The 17,318-nt window shown below is 41.9% G+C and overlaps 1 protein-coding gene across 3 annotated transcripts in view; it reads right to left on the bottom strand.

The window, feature by feature from the left end:
• The window catches only part of RIPOR2 (RHO family interacting cell polarization regulator 2), a 94,334-nt gene that overhangs the window by 9,627 nt on the left and 67,389 nt on the right, over positions 1-17,318 (bottom strand). For all 3 annotated transcript variants that reach the window (XM_081014125.1, XM_081014126.1, XM_081014127.1), the window contains exons 7-16: positions 14,606-14,755; positions 13,356-13,419; positions 10,325-10,368; positions 9,325-9,450; positions 8,179-8,327; positions 7,648-7,777; positions 4,079-4,765; positions 3,005-3,186; positions 1,782-1,950; positions 764-899 (exon numbers count right to left, since the gene is read on the bottom strand). In XM_081014125.1, the coding sequence (XP_080870251.1) occupies positions 764-899; positions 1,782-1,950; positions 3,005-3,186; positions 4,079-4,765; positions 7,648-7,777; positions 8,179-8,327; positions 9,325-9,450; positions 10,325-10,368; positions 13,356-13,419; positions 14,606-14,755 (1,837 nt within the window). The remainder of the gene's footprint in view (positions 1-763; positions 900-1,781; positions 1,951-3,004; positions 3,187-4,078; positions 4,766-7,647; positions 7,778-8,178; positions 8,328-9,324; positions 9,451-10,324; positions 10,369-13,355; positions 13,420-14,605; positions 14,756-17,318) is intronic.

The raw sequence follows: 17,318 nt of genomic DNA, 5'->3' as shown, positions 1-17,318 counted from the left end.
CTGAAGGAACACGGACTGAAAACGCCAATTTCATTTGAAATTATAAGGGTTGCACTGGCTTTTCGGAGTGAAAAATCTAAAAGGCAAAAGCAGATTTGTTCTGATTTGAAAAGGATAACCATAATTCAATTGCTAATCACCCTTTGTATACTTTGGACATGGATCCAGGTCAATCTAAGCACCTTTATCCCATTGATTCCATGGTTAACCATGTACATTTCTATTGAAAATCAATGGCTCACAAGCTTGACTGGATTGTATGTGCTTACAACAGAAGCTGACCTTAACCTAGGGCTATTGCTTTTCTGCACATCCAGGCACTATGGTAAACGGTTTGGTTTCTTAAGAATTTCAGATCTCGTTGTTTTAAAAAAAGGAAGAAGCAAACTTCCATCTAGCCCACATGGTAGCAGAGATTTGCATTGATAATACACTAGGAAATGTTTGTGAAAATGCATTTCACTTCTGAAATGAATAATTTCTTTCAGTTTTCAACATTTTTGTTTCCTAACCTATGACTAAAGCCTATGATGCATGTAGTACAGGAAACAGAAACTGCTAATCTGTTTTATAGTCCTTAGAAATATGGCTGTTTCAATGATCTGGTGGACATGAATAATCCAATTATCGTGAACACACTTTAAAAACAACACACCCTGAATAAATACTTGTGACTACAGGACTGTATTGCACACCATGCTTAAGGAATATTTAAATAGGTACCCATCCTTTCAAAATGGAAACTGTCTATGCCAGGTCTTACCTTCGCTTACAGGTCTGATGTTCCCGGTGTTCTCATTGCTGATCTCTGCAAGACTCTCAATCACTAGAACCTGCTGGGACAGCTTATCAAGGAGGTTTCTTGTCACAAAGGGAGTTTTACTGGAGAATACAATTTGCTAGTGAAACAATAAAAGAAGAGCAAAATTTTAGCATGTTATGTATAATAAATTCTCTGGATAGAACTTAGATTAATTCTGCTGATGTGTGTAATGCGGAAGCATGTGTATTTTAACAAGCAAAAATAGTATTTTATTCTATAGATGGGATCTGCAATGACGTGTTGCAGTGTGAGGTTGTCCTGCTCAGGATTCCATCCAGTCATGCCATCTTTCAAGATATTCCACCCCATCATTCCAAGTTTTCAATCCCCTCCCAACAAAATACACACACACATGTTGTTACAGAAGTTGGGTGCCTCCCCCTCTCTGCCAAGCAGTGGCAAGAGCCCATAGAGCTCTAGGCACTCAGAGATTCTGTGGGCCTTTGGAGAATTGAGACACGGTGGAGACTGTCATGGCATTAAGAAATATGGTTTATTTCTATTTCTATTTACACCTTCAGTCTGCATGGAGGGAGTCTAGATCTCATAGAATGGTCATTTCAAGAGGGGTTTGTCTCCCACAGCAGTGCAGCTGAGAAGTTCAAGGCATTTCTCCCAGCCAGCCTGCTCAAGATGGATCCCAGCAACCCTTGCTCAAGTCTCTTTTCCTGTCACCTCACACCCAGTTACCCTGGCAACCTTACAACCCCCCAGTCTTCTTACACCTCAGGGCAAGGGGAGGGAGCGACAGTTCTCTTGCATTGCCAACGGCCCTCAATGGCTCTGTATTGTTTCTTAATGGCTCTAGCTTGCCCAGGTTGTTTTTTGCAAGACCTAGCCCAGGAATTCCTCTGCAGCTTGTATTTCTCCTTTCACATCCCAAATAATCAAAATCCTATTTTTTTTTAATTTCTAGGGTTTAGGGGGTCCCCCCCAAAAAACACCCCACTATAGGTACCTGAATAAGCTGTGTGCAGTACTGTAAGTGCTTGACTATGGTGATATCAAGGCTTTCGTTCCCTGTGGTCAACGGAAGAGGGCTTCCAGCGACACTGGTACCAACTCCTGTGTCTTCTGTCAATGCTTCGCTGAGATGCCCCCTGGCTTCTGGGTGTTCTGACCTGTAACTGTTCATGCTGGGAGGTAAGTGAGTGGTTTGGATTTCTTTTTATGCAGGCTCAACATGACTAACACCACGCAAAAGAGGGATTGTTGAAAGCACCGACCTGTAACCAAAAAGCCCTCGCGAGGCCAAAAGGCTTTTAATGAAAGCATCATACCTCAAAACTGGCAGTGGCACAAGGTAGCCTGTGCCAAGTAAGTGTCCACATTTAAAGGATATATGGCTTCCACAGTGGCCTACTTGTTTCTCTCAAACAATGCCCCTTTTGTAAAGAGCTCTCGCTGTGAAGTCTTTGAAATCGGCCTTCATTAGAACTTGCTTTCTTAAAAAAAAAAAAATTAAAATGCACCAGCCACCCTGATCTGTTGACAACATGGTTTTGCAGATTTCACTGGGTTCTAGATTAGTGGTTTTGAAAAGTTATACAATTAAGACTTAATCTGTCAGTGCTCTACTAGCACATGATTAATTGCCAGCCAAGAAATTAATAAACAACAACCCACAAGTCATTGAAGCAGAAGACATGATGATTTCATCAGGTGTTTCAGGCACAGAACTCAGGTTTCCCAGTTATTTACTTATTTACAGAATAATGCAAATCTCAAGGTTTAAATGATTGTTTCACTCTTTAAACAATTGTTCCAGTATTTCTCAGTGGAAAGTGGATCATAGATGGATTTAAGAAAAGCTAAAGGGTGTTAATAGTTGTGCTGACTAATTTTAAAGCAGCAGCAGGGAAGCTACCAATGCAGGAATCTTCTTGCCCAACATGGGGCTCGAGCCCATAACCCTAAGATTAAGAGTCTCATGTTCTACCAGCTGTTGTTTTAAGCTGGCGCTGGGGACATTTCAGCAAAATGGTAAATAAAATGTGGGCAACACTGTAAGCAGCAGTTCTTCTAAACTTAATTATAATTGCTCTGTAGGGAAATCGCTTATCTATAAAGCCCAATATTTAGTTTAATCTTCCTTTAACAATGTGTGTGCGCCAGGACTGAAAGGACAAGTGCGAGAGTTTGGGCTTACGTAAGAAAAGAACAAGATATTGGCTTCCGTACCTGTTTTTCTCAACTTCCGTATCTGAGAATACACAATCAGTGCCTCGACCGCCATTGCAAAGCTCGTCAGTACCACCATCATCTTCAAAGTCAGAGGTGTTGAGGAAATCAAAACTTTCCAGTGCACTCTCAACTGTTAGGCTTAGGCTGGATGACCTGCTGTGACTGATTGCTGGTCTGCACTGCAACAGGAAAAGCGAAATGAATATGTGAGGATGAGGGAGCTGATGAATCCATACACTCTCACTCCCCCACCCACAACAAAAAGACATAGAAACATATATATTTTTTAATAACAAAGAAGAAATCCTCTGCATCTTCCTGAAACTACCAGATTCAGCAATACAGTTTTTCACAATATGTGACGTAAATCTTTTCCTTGTAGATTCTTATGCTGTCTGGAAGTTGTCTGCCAACCAATGAAATAACTTTTCATTGACACTTGTTTTTAATTATAACATCTTTTATAATATGTCAATACAGAAGATACAAATTTAGTATATTTGTGGGGTACTTTCTACCATTGGTGTAGTCTACTTGTGTGAGCTGGGTGCTCATTGAGTTTAGTCACATAAATGTCTGGTATTCACTTTTAATTTATTTATTTATAAATAAAGCTACAGTACTACCTCAGTTTTTGATTGTCTCTGTTCACAAACGTTTCAGAACTCGAACGCTGAAAACCTGGAAGTAAATGCTTCCATTTTAAAACGCACCTCGGAAGTCGAACGGCTTCCGCTGAAGTACCACTGTATTTTTCTCAATTTTCTCTGTAAATTTGCAGACCGCCCTTTGCACATCAGTTTTCGAACATTTCAGAATGGTCTTCCGGAACGGATTACATTCGAAAACTGAGGTTCCGTATAGTGTACAAGGCAGTGTACACTATAAAACAGAAAACATCATTTAAAAGAAAAAATTACAGATAATCATTCAGATGACTAACTAATCAAAAACTGAACAGCTGCAAAGGCCTGTCACAACAACAACAACAACAACAACAACAACAACAACAACAACAAAAGTATTCAAGAGATACAAGAAAGTTAAAAGCGAGGATGCCTGACAACTTACTTTTAAGATTTCGTCTAGGTGTGTTACTTCTTGGTCCAAATCCTGAAATTCTTTAAATTGTTCTTTATGAGGTTCAAGTGCTAGAATAAGTCCCTGAAATGCTTCTTCTAGGCTTCCGTCAACACAAGATTTATAGCCTTCCGATTCACCACTTATTGACCCCTCACAGTGCAGCTTTTCAGGTGTCATTGGGCATTCTCCTGAAGTGAGTCTTTTAACCAGCTGCTTTGTGATGTTTCCTTCAAAAGTATCCAGTTCCACAGGCTTGAGCTCTGACAACTCATCTGTGTCCTGCAGAAGTGATACCTGGGCACTATTATCTAAGAACAGGTTGCTGCTTCTTGAACCTAGAGACTTTTGGCAAACTTCAGAATCTATGCACGAAATCTTATTTTCCTCATTCACTAGCACATGCTCTTGCGGTTTTAAGTCTCTGGATTCAGGTGTAGAGTCTACAGATGAGCTTGTACTGATATTGTCCATGGTGCGAGTTTTTGATAACTTCTGCACATTGTGTTCTGGGGGCGTGACAGTAATTTCAGGATTAGGGTTATCTATGGTGCAGGAACCCACCAAACTGGATGATTGAGTGAAATCTCCATTGGGAATATCACTGAAGCTGAACGACATTGGCCTTTTCTCATTTTCTTCCGTCCCATTTTCAAAGACATCATTAGGTGAATTTGACTGCAAATGTAAACAAGAACAGTTAAAGATGGAAAGCGGAAAAACTTTCCACACAAAATTAACGCTAAGCCACTAGCAGAAAATGGAAAAGTGTTAAAGGTAAATTGATTTATTTGAAGCCTATTTGTAAAAGAAACTTACCTTTTATTATACTGATTTTTTAAAAATGAAATGATATGAACAGGAAGATATCAGTAAGCCAGAAAAAAGCACAGCAAACAGAAAAGATCAGAGTTGGTGTAGAATGAGCATAGGAAGGTTCTAAACCAATCCTGAAGTGATGTTCTGTGAGAGGTACTGCAAACTTACTTAACTTCATGCACAAAACAGAGGAACAAAAAGATTTGTGTTTGCTGGCCATATGCAAAATATGTATATGGAATACTGTAATGCCATGTAGCATGACTTTGTTGATATTACTACGTGTTGACAGATAATAGGTGAAAGTGTTAGAGAATATCTTTCTCTTCTTGCTCAGCATTTTTCACACTAAACTGAGGCGTACTTTTCAAGTTTGAGGTTGTTTCTCTTTGGTATTTTGTTTCAAAGAGAAACAGCCTCAAACCCCAATGGGGCATAAATATGAACAATTAATTTCTAGTCTGCATCAAATTTATTTTATTTTCATCCTGCCTTTCACTAAAATTGGTCCCCATTTAAATTTTCTTTCTATCCTGCATATAGAATATTGCCAGAATATTGTTTACAAGATATGAGCCCCTTCAATGTACATAGAGTCATACCCTGGGTTACAGCTGCTTCAGGTTGTGTTTTTCCCCCCCGGTTTGCGGACTGCCGAAACCCAGAAGTACCGGAAAGGGTTACTTCCAGGTTTTAGCAGTTGCGCATGCGCAGAAGCACCAAATCGCAACCCACGCATGTGCAGACACGCAGATGCGGGTTGCAAACACTGCGGGTTGTGAACATGCATCACGCACAGATCACGTTCGCAACCCGAGTGTCCACTGTACACATATACATACATACATGTCTATATGTCTTCTTCCGATGCTCATGTGTTTTCTCTTGACCTCTTGTCTAAAAAGAGGTTACAAAACTAAGGTCAACCATGAACATCAGTTAATTCCAAGCGTGAGTGTACAATAATTTTTTTCAACACATGGTCAGCAAACTGGACAGATCTCACTGAGAGTATCAGAATCTGGGCAAGCATGAAAATAAGAGTAATTGCTTGAGCAATGCAGGGAGATAATTTATAAAGAGAGCTCCCACCATTCAGACTCACATAATGTTCTAGCCCTGCTCTAGGTCTCAGCCTGAGAGACAGCAGATCACTAAAGGAACGACTGCGGCGCAGCTTGTCAAAGAAAGCATCCTGCAGAGGATCTAAAATGGAAAGCTGGAGCCTGTCTTGTGGCGGATGCAGCCATTTCTTCAACCATTAAGCAAAAAGGAAGCAATTAGTTCAACTGAATCACTTTTATATGAGACTGTACGTTATAGGAATCTTTGGCTAAAGCAACTCTTGAAAATTAGAACATGTCAAAGGCCTCTATAGGGAGCTGCAACAGTAATAAATTATATATATATATATATATATATATATATATATATATATATATTGTTCTGAGTTTGTGGGTGCCAGATGCCTCTAAGCCCTGCATCCAACAAGTGTTAAAATCTGATCAAGCCTTCTGATCTCTGGATCCAATAAGTGTTAAAAGCTAATCAAGCCAGGCTAGATTCCTGAACCCCTGGATCCAGTACTTGTTAAAATAAAGCCAGGCTGGCTTCCTGATGAGGTCATTGCCTGGGTGATAATCTATTTGGAAAACAAAGGAAAGGGCAAATGATTGAGGGCTCTCCCTCAACTTGCAGCTAGTGGGAAGGACAAAATCCAGAGTTTAGAGTTGAGTTTGGCTGTGATATGACCTAGAAGCAAAGCAAAAAGTAGAGAGAGAGAGCGCCATGCTGGACCTCTGCTTGAATCCAAGGCTGTGACTACTGTATGGGGGAAACAAGACCCGTTTGGGGTGTTCATGCTGCAAAGCCCTCCACTGCAGGCTCAGGTTGTATATATGTCAGCAAATAAACCATATATCATAAAGACACCACAGTCTCTGCAGTGCCTCACTTCCAAAAGGAAACACAAACCCTGTGTAAGCATGCCTGGAAACCCTGGAATCTTGCACTGCTCGGGGATTGGGATCGTGTGCAACTAATATATATGTTTAAAGTAGTCTTGAAGTTTAAATGATCAAATGTATGTTTATGCTGCTACTGCCTTCAGCCCTCTCCCCTTAAAGCAAATTTATGGCCATCCAATAAAAGGGACTTCTCAGTAGTGGCAGCCACTCTGTGGAACGCCCTCCCATCAGATGTCAAAGAAATAAACAACTATCTGATGTTTAGAAGACATCTGAAGGCAGCCCTGTTTAGGGAAGTTTTTAATGACTGATGTTTTAATGTATTTTCATCTTTTGTTGGAAGCCGCCCAGAGTGGCTGGGGAAACCCAGCCAGATGGGCAGGGTATAAATAATATATTATTATTATTATTATTATTATTATTATAATTATTATCTCTGCAATGAAGCTTTTTTATGTGCAACAGTTTATCAATAAAGCAGTAGATTGTTTACAAATAAAGAATACACATATTAAGGTAAAATGTTAAAAATATTACTGCAACTCGGGTAATAGCAAGGGATCTATTAACAGCCACTATCATAGTTAAAGGGGACAGGTATTTTAATAGTGGTTATTAGAAGTTAGAAATAATTTTGTTTTGCTTTAAAAAAGCTTAGAAGAGCACTGAGGAGCATCAGCATTGAACTTATGTAATCACAAAGTGGTGTGAAACTATGCATTGACTATAACTGTTATTTATCCACTGAGTCCATATTAGAGAGGCACAACTTACAAAGAATGAGTGATCCTTGAAGGTCGGGGTTTCTGGAGTGCCTTGGCTATACATGGACACTCTCCTTTGGAGAGCGGATGCTTTGTTTGTGTTGCCTGCAGATGGGGTCAAGTCCTCAACATCAAATGGGCTGTAAAAAGAGAAGAAAGAAAAAGCCTCTCATTAGACTGAATTACTGTTACAAGGAGCCCTTGTTTTCTGTTCATTTTTAGGTCATCAGAGCAGGGACCTCCATCATCTTCCCAGTGAGTCTCTGTAAATAACACATTCACAGGATAACCCTCTGGTACTCTGTGCTAATTAATCTGGAATAACTATGACCTACTGGTTTACATTTTACAGTCATGGAGGGCCAAAGTACACATTGAAATATGAAACCTTATGGTTTTTGTCTCGTATTACTAATCTTAGTTTACAGCAAGTCTTTTCTTCAGTCTCCTTATTAGAGAAGCAAAAGACTATGGGCAGGGAGGCAGGAACCCACTTGATCTGAAGCACCATTCGCACAGCCACCAAGTCAGCTTCACTTACTGCCAGGTGATCTCCAGATTCAGCTTTATCGTGCCAAGGTCATTGATGTCCACAGCAACAACTTGAGGCTGAGCAGCAAACAACTCTTTTGTCTCGCAGGTAACACTTCCCACCAGGATGTGAGTAGCAAGGCCTTTAACTTCTGTGACCTTCAAAAGCAATATATGTTAAAAATTAGAAACAGAATAACTATGTATTATGAATGGCACAGTAGGTCGGTAGCAGTGCTTAGAGTCAACTACAGTGGAATCTTGGTTTTCAAGCGTCTCGGAAGCTGAACGTTTCAGAACCCGAACTCCGAAAACCTGGAAGTAATTGCTTCAGTTTTTGAACATGCCTCGGAAGTCGAACGGCTTCTGCTGCGTGTTTTTTCATTTTCTCAATGGAAATTGCTGACAACCCCTTGCACCTCAGTTGTTGAACGTTTCAGAAGTCAAACAGTCTTCTGGAACGGATTACGTTCGACAACTGAGGTTCCGCTGTATTCCGCATTTTTCTACAGTGGCCTTGCTACATAATATTGCATATTTTCTGAACCGGAAGATGGAACAATCAGCATTTGACTGTTGTGCCCATGAGCAATGATATGAAAATCTGCCTTTTAAGGGACATTTGTTTTATCCATGACAAGAAAGGTAGGCTGCCCTAGCACATTTTTGTTAACATATGCCATTTGTGGGGTTTTTTTGGTGCACCAAACTGTGGCTTTCATATTATTACCTAGGATTCAACCGCCCTTCACCCTAAGGTCCCAGGATGGGTTACTGTATTGAAAACAATATTAAAAACACTTTTTGAAAAAAGAGTATGGTTGAGAAGGGTAGTGACACACTGACAACCGAGTTCCTTACCTGACTCAATATATAAAATCACTGCAGGATACCTGGAGTCTCTCACAAAAATTAAAGGCATCCAGGATATGGTCTGAGTTTGGTCAGTGACTGGGTGGGAGAACCACATGCACATTGCCTTTGATTCCAAGATGAAAAGAAGGTGGGATTATAAATGTATGAAGATAATACACATAAGTTCAATTAATAGCGGGAAGTCTGAATGGCACTGCTTACTACCTGTAGAGCAGCATTATAGTCCTGCTTGGCTAACATGTGGCTAGTTAAATGAAAACCATGATACTTATACTGATACCTTAATGGAGATCAACCCAACGATAAGAGGGAGGAAGACCATTTCTTCTCCATCCCAGCTTTGCTTGCCATTGACTTCTATTTTGCCTTTCAGTTTCCATCTCTGACGGCCATACCTCATGAAAATCTGTGAAAAAAGGGAAAGCTGTAGTGCGTTCTCACAACCCACATATTTGTACTATCTGTTTCTCTTACACTCTGTCTCTTTGAACAAAGCATGGTGAGAAGGATAAGAGTTTTATCCAACCTAATACACTGTAGCTACAATGCATGCACAGTGACAGAACACCACTATGCATTTTACTGTTCGACCTCTTTTTTTAAAACAATGACAACGACACTGTAAACCATAGCTTTTGTAGTCTTCCAGAGAACAAGCCAAATAGATTTGTACTCTGTAGTTCTAGAACATTAGGAAGAAGAGAAAGCTAAGGAATGCTTGCTTTTATTTAGGGGTGCTATGGAAGCTTGGAAACCTTGAATGTCAATGCAAACAATGTGTTTTCATGCAGCATCACCAGCAAACCCCACTTGAGCACAGACTCACAAATTGTGGCCCGGCCAGAGACAAGTGATTATGTTGTAGGTCCTACTTGTTGATGAACTTACATCTCTGTCCTTGAGGGGGAAAAGAGAAGAAATGAAAGGGAGAGAGAGGCTGGCTTGAACTTTTCTAATTGATCAGCTCAAGTCAGCCTGTCCTGGCTGGATATGGGAGCCACAAGAGGAAGAAAACCTATGCCAAGAACAAAATATTGAGAGGCATGCTGACACCCTTCCAAAACAAAGCTAAAGAAAGATCTGTTGTTATCTTGCTAGCCATCCATCAGCTCTCTGGGACCAATTTCATAGTCTTTACGTGGGAAAGGCTCAGAGTGCATTCATCCATAAATAGAGAATAGTGGGACCTTTCTTGCTGTGCAGGATATGAGAACAGGAAGAAATGCCACGTGGAAACCTTTGAACGTGATGGAAAATGCCATTTTTACAAAGTCACTCACCTCATACTGGTCTCCAGGGCAAAGTCGAGCAAAACCAGCCAGACCTAGGAGCCAACAACATTTGAGATCCGTTTCAGAAGAAATGCTTATGCCCTCTCTTTCTTACATCAGTGACTCTATACTTGGAACTTGATCACCAACACTCCACAATACTGCCAAACCTCTTATGCCATTGAGAGAGCAACTCTGAACTCCATCCTCCTCTCTCGCCAAAGGAGGAGGATCCAAGCTGCTTCATCCAACTCCTTCAACTATTGCTCCTCTGAAAATGGTAGTGATGGATGCCTGGTTTATTGTTTCTGTTACTAGGGTTTATTATGGGATGCATGGGGAGATTGTTGGGGTAGTTGGTAGGTTCATTTATTTGGGAGCCCTGAATGCCTAATTTATTCTCTGTTTCCTGGCAGGATTTGTCTGCTGACTTCCGACCAGGCTATTTAAGTACAGCTTGCCAAGACAGATAAAGAATCAAGCTCATCTTCAAACAAGCAATGCATTGGGCAGCACTCGGCTACTGCAAAATCTTCCACCTTACATTCTCCCTCCCCATATGCCAGGCTTTGCTAGATTATATTTCTTGAAATAGGCAGAATTATGAGGACAATCCGTTACCTTCCTTTCCATGAAGTAACAGCAGCTGCTACTATTACTATGAATAAAAAAAGGTAAATGACCCCTGATAGTTAAGTCCAGTCACAGACGACTCTGGGGTTGCAGTGCTCATCTCGCTTTACAGGCCAAGGGAGCCAGCATTTGTCCGCAGACAGTTTTTCCGGGTCATGTGGCCAGCAAGACTAAGCTGCTTCTGGTGCAACAGAACACAGAAACCAGAGCAGCGAACGGAAACGTCATTTACCTTCCCGCTGGAGCGGTACCTATTTATCTACTTGCACTTTTTTGCCATGCTTTCGAACTGCTAGGTTGGCAGGAGCTGGGACAGAGCAACGGGAGCTCACCCCATTTGCAGGGATTCAAACCGCTGACCTTCTGATCGGCAAGCCCAAGAAGCTCAGTAGTTTAGACCACAGCGCAACCGTGCGAACAGTAATTAATTAATGAAATAGGGAGCATTTTCCTATTAACTTTTCAAATCCTCACAATTCTGACCCAGAGAGGGCCACTCCAAATATGCTCCCCACCCCCACATTCCACATACAAAACACATACGGTATTTGACTATCCCAAAATGTAAGATGAGGCATCAGCTCCCTGTTGTGAAGGATGAAAAACTGTCTACTAGGTGTGCTCTTTACTGGAGTGAAATGGTAACCCCACTCAGGAATATCAGCACACACGTGGGCCTCTTGACTGGGGGCACAGATTTGGGACATTCATTCTCCATGACAGGCAGAGCACGAAGAAAGTAAAGATCAAGGTTAAATGAGTGACAATCATTATTATCATTAATCATAAGGCACTCAGCTACATGATCACACTGGCACCAAAGACACACTGCTGCATTATGAACAGCTCACCTTAACTACTAGTTTTGGTTATGGAATCAGATGGCAGTGGCCTAAATACATAGGAAGGGCAAGGGGAGTGTAGCTGCATGGCATTCCTATTTTCAGCCCGTTGGTGGCAGCAGCTCCTCACAAACTGTGCTGACTTTTCATGTATTTAAAAGGGGTTTTGGAGAAATTATTCATTCGCGGTCTACAAAATAATTATTCTGGAGCAACTTCACTTAAATAATATACACAGGGAAAACCTCCTACTGGCACAACAGCAGGGAAGAGAAAAGGTGCTCTGTTTCAATCAATGAAAACCTGCCACAGAAATCGTGTGTCAAACTCGGAAATAGGACACAGGACTCTCCTGAGTCCCAGTTCCCTTAATTCATGGAAACTGGTTTCCTTTCTGCTGTCACATAGCATTTATTAAAACAACATTATTTGGGGCAAATGTCACTCTTGCACTAATGGCTGGTCTAACATATCTTGACACGGCTGTGCCCTGTAGCTTCATTCTTATAGCCAAGGGGATCTTTCCCTCTGCCTGTGAAAATAAAGACCTTGTTTCTCCTGCCCTCCTCCCGCACTGCTCCAACTTCCAGAACAATGCAGCCCTCTTTCGGGTTCATATTACCTCCCACTTTCTAATTTATTTATTATTTATAAATAATTTAAATTTACTAGCACGCTGCCATTGGCTCCATCTCCCTTTTGATGCCTTAGTATAGGACAACTTGATCTCTGCAGCCCATCTCCCCTGTTAAACACATGGCCTACCATGGGGCAAACAGAAGCAGGTGAAAACAAATGAGAAGTGAAAAACTCTTAAGGCATTCCCAAACTGCCCCTGCATCAGTTCTCTGTGCTCCTGCGCACATTGGAGCCTAATGAAAGTCTATTACATCCTGTCATATATGGTTAGGGTTTAAGCTCCAGCTTCCAGAAACATAGGCTCCAAAGTGTTTTTTCTGGTTTAATCCCAGCACCTACATTCATTACTACTTTCTGGGGAAACCTTTATTGCACAGGTTTATTTGGGTTGACATGCAAAGGAGAACCAGGCTTTTGCAACATCAGTATGCAGAATGACAAAATCGCAATTGCCCAGTTTGTGAAGGACCGTAGCTCAGTGACAGAGCTTGTGCTTTTAAAAATCAACAGCTTGATTCTGGAAAATATATTGCACTCCCATTATAATCTAGATAGGTATTAAAAAATACTCCCATTCTTTGTCTCAGAATCCCTGAGAGTGACAGCATTTCTTAGCTGTCCCCCAAGCTTCACCCCAACCATATCACTTTGAAGAAGAACGCATGCTGAAAGTCTTAGAAAAATGTGCTGCAAATACTTGATATTTCACCATGTACAATTGCTGCCTGTTGCTTTGAATGTTGAGCAGAGTAGTGGGGTTCTTAAGCATCCATAACCAATGTGATGGGAGGAGGAAAACAAACCTCTCATCTAAATCGGTTTGTGCTCTCAGTGTTTTCAGAAACACAAGCACGGAGAGAGGGAGCGAGACAGTGCTTTCCCTGTGCTATTTGTGCAGTGAAAGTAATGAAAAGTGAGCCAATTACCTTTCATCTTAATGCAGAACTCCCCCATTAGATTTTCCAACTCTCCTTCAATAGTACACATGTTCTGTGTGGGAAAAGAGGAGACTAGTATCAGTTCAACTATCCAAAATATAGAAGTGCCTTAAAATACACTATATAACTGGGTTGTTGTTGTTGTTTTTTAAAAAAGTAACTATATGTAGAAAGTTCCAATGCAGTCCTGACTCTTGCGGAAGCCTGGAGAAGGTGGAAAGGAAAAGGGAATTAAAGAATGAGAATATGCTCCCAGAAATGGCTATTTTCTTCCTCATTGTCCATGGAGTCAGGAGCTTAGCAAGTCTTCCCCAATGTCTAGACTCTAGTGAGCCAGGCTGACATCTTTACAAGTCATGAAATGCTGGCGCAAGCAATCCTTTGACTGCTGGCAGGGCTTAGAAGTCCTTTCAGGACTTCTAGAAAGCCATGGCCAACTGTAGCTCTTCCAGGGCATGTACACACAGTGAATGCACATTTGTGAAATTTTTACATGTGACAATTTATAGAGAAGCTTTACACCAATTTCCATATGGAAATGCTTTCCAAGTAAGAATTTTGTAACAATATTTTTTGTAACAGCCCACAACCCTCCAACTCTTGGTCTCAGACAAGCACTTAGAAGTTTCTCTCAGTCCTTCTGCAGCTGGGAATGAAGTCTAGCTCTGCCTTCAGTACTCCAGCTCCCCCCGCACTGCAATTCTCTCTAGCCTGCAAGCCTCATCTTCTGCCCCCCAAGTCCAGAACTCCCACACAAGTGTTTCTAAAGCTCATTCTATTCCACACAGAAATGGGCACTGGAAGAATTGAAGTGAAGCCCCTGGTAGACAATTTCCCAGTCTGTTAAACCTCTGTTCCCCCTTTCAAAAATTCTGGAATTGAAATTATGACACCAGTCAGGATTTCCTTGGTGAAAGAATACTTCCTTGCCGATTACTTCCATGGTAAAGGAAGAAATCAGTTTCAATATCTGATGGGCAGTTAACACTGAACAAGTGTTGGTCTTCTTGTAACTCTTGAGTTAGCAAGATGAGGTCCACAGTATGAACCTCCACTCTGGGCGGTAGAATCCACAAGGCTGCACACATATGAAGCTATTATCAGTGGCACCAGATTCCATGCTTTGATCAATCCATAATCTGTCTTCTCAGCACTATAACAACTCAATCAATGCTCCCACCACAAATTAGTGGTAAATTTAACCCGGGGAAGATTACGTGCAATGGGCCATCATGTACCTCTGTGTATTCTTTGTAGCTTTTGTTGATTTCTGTCAAACTCTCCCGAGCTGCCCTACTGGCAGGGGACAACCCAAATGCTTGTTTCATTTTGCTGGCACCATCGCGGAGCCGTCTTTGGATACAATAAGCTTCAAACAGTTCGTCAACCTGAGTGGAAAAACAATAGACCACTGAGTTTTGTTTTAAGGGAAAGAAAAAGGAAAGTTAACTGAAAGGAAGTTAAATGAAGCAATCCAGAATATTTTTCTATACACAGATTGGTGTGTAGACAACGTCATTGCTGATGCCACCCCTGCCTTCAAATTGAAAATAATTCCAGTGTGAAAAAGCACCTTCCTATTTACAATGTCATGATGACAACAATGAATTCATCAGCAGCCTCTCGTATCTCTGTCACTGCCTCATGCTTTTCTGTAATTTGTTCAAACCTTCCCTTCTCTCATTAAGCTTTCTTTAAAAACTTACAAAAGATCCCTGCTTATCAGCTTTAGTTGCTTGGATTAATTCTCAGAATGAGAAAAATGCATCAGCAATATGCCACGGTATTGCAGTGAAGTAGCTCCTCCACAGGAAGTTCAAGCTTCTACATTAGTTGGCCGCTTCATGGGGTAGTCTCTCCACCTTTGGTCCCCACCCTTCATGCAGCTCTCACCTGTGGCTCCTAGAAGCTGTCAGCATGCAACAATGGCCACACCCCGGGAAATGTCTTTGACTGGCTGGCTAAACCAGGTGAGGGTAACCAATGGGTCACAAACCTTTGGCGAGTTAGGGACCCTGCATGTGAATACAGGCTCTGAGAGATTGAGCCGGCAAGACTAGTAGTGGGTCCAACAGTCAAGAAGGTGGTTTCTGCACGTGCTGTACAGGGAAGTGAGGGGCAGATGGGGCTCATCAACCTGGGAGGGGAGCCCATGTAGGAGAAGGAGAACTCTGATCCTAAATCTCTGCTGCTTTGAGGGATATCTTCGGGAGAATAAAAGGCAAAGGAGTAAACCCTCCAGAAATCCAGAATGGAGTCCCTAAGATGGTTGGATAGTGCCTTGTTCCAGCAGCTCCTGCAGCCAAGCTGGTGTCAAATGTATTGCTCTGCTTTTCTTTGGACCACATTAGCGAGGCCAAGAGAGGGGTCTTGTTGTCTGGCAGCCCAGAACCTCCATACTCACTGCCCAGGCTTGAGTCCCAGGGAGGTAACTTCGGTGCTGCTAATGCAGCTGTTTGACTTCACCCCCAGAAGTGCACTCCATTGTCTCTTGAGACAGACAGATGCCAACAGCAACAACTAGTTAGCCAAACCTGCTTCATTAAAAAATAAGATATAGATGCCTACAACACACATTACAGCTAGTATTATGTTATGCGCCAATCCTCAAAGCTCAGTCCTAGTGGAGGCAGTTTAGAAAGGTTGTAAATGGTATAGCACTTGTGGGTCAGGCTACTGTCTCCATCCTAGAAAATGTTTACCTTGCTGTTTACTTCTGTTAAAAAGGGTGTGGTATGACATTTGCACTCTCTTTCTGAGTGGAGTTATCACAGACCCATCTGCTGTGCTACAGAGCAACACATTAGTTACCACATTTCCTGTTTTCCTTGCTTTGTTTCCTGTTCAGAGTATAATTTCGAGTCACAGATCTCACTGGAAGACCAGCATGCACTGGTCCTCAGACATTCAGCTTAAGTTTCGCTACTTTCCATTAAAAGGTTTCCATGAGTTAGTTGCTTACATTCTGGCCTCATAAAACCTTGCTTCACATGAAGTCCCTTTTATTTGTCACCATGGGCTACAGAACAGAAAGCTAATATGCTGAACAATTTAGTGTGGAATTAGCTCTGTAGCAACTCACTCTTCGCTAAAAACACCGAAATCACTTGGCTCTGAGTGGGAGGGACTTGAACAAAAAGTACTCTGCTGCATGACATTTTGCTGGCAGGGAACATATTATTCTAGGAACTATTTTCTTGATGAATATTTGATCCGTGAGTATGGGAATAATGGCTGTGTTCTGGATGCCCTAGCACAGAAGATTTTAGCTGAAAGCAGGCAAAAAATTCCTACTTGCTGCTATGCTCCTTGCTGTAAGCAAGGGCTGCCCTTGGGGACACAACTGCAGTGTAACGCTGGAATGGCACTGCTAGCACAGGGCCAAAATAACTATACCTAAGTATCTTTAGGTTGTGTGAATAATGGTAAAAATGCAAACAGCCGCTGCAGGGGGCCTAATCAGGCTTTGCAACTTAGGGGAGGGAGAAGAGAATTTAATTTATCCAATTATTTGGTCCACAGGATAGTCTGGCATTTACTGACACAGCCATCAAGTATAAAGGTAAAAGGTAAAAAATGTAAAGGACCCCTGGACTTAAGTCCAGTCAAAGGTGACTATGGGGTTGCGGCGCTCATCTTGCTTTCAGGCCGAGGGAGCCGGCGTTTGTCCACAGACAGCTTTCCGGGTCATGTGGCCAGCATGACTAAACCACTTCTGGCACAACAGAACACTGTGACAGAGCACTGGAAACCAGAGTGCACGGAAATGCCATTTACCTTCCCACCGCAGTGGTACCTATTTATCTACTTGCACTGCCGTGCTTTTGAACTGCTAGGTTGGCAGGAGCTAAGACAGAGCAATGGGAGCTCACCCCGTTTGCACTGACCTTCTGATCAGCAGGCCCAAGAGGCTCCGTGGTTTAGACCACAGCCCCACCTGTGTCAACTATA

The sequence above is a fragment of the Podarcis pityusensis genome, assembly GCF_964106645.2.
Source record: "Podarcis pityusensis genome assembly, chromosome: 7".
Taxonomy (NCBI): domain Eukaryota; kingdom Metazoa; phylum Chordata; class Lepidosauria; order Squamata; family Lacertidae; genus Podarcis; species Podarcis pityusensis.
The sequence above is the reverse complement of the archived record's forward strand: the minus strand, read 5'-3'. Positions and strand labels throughout refer to the sequence as shown.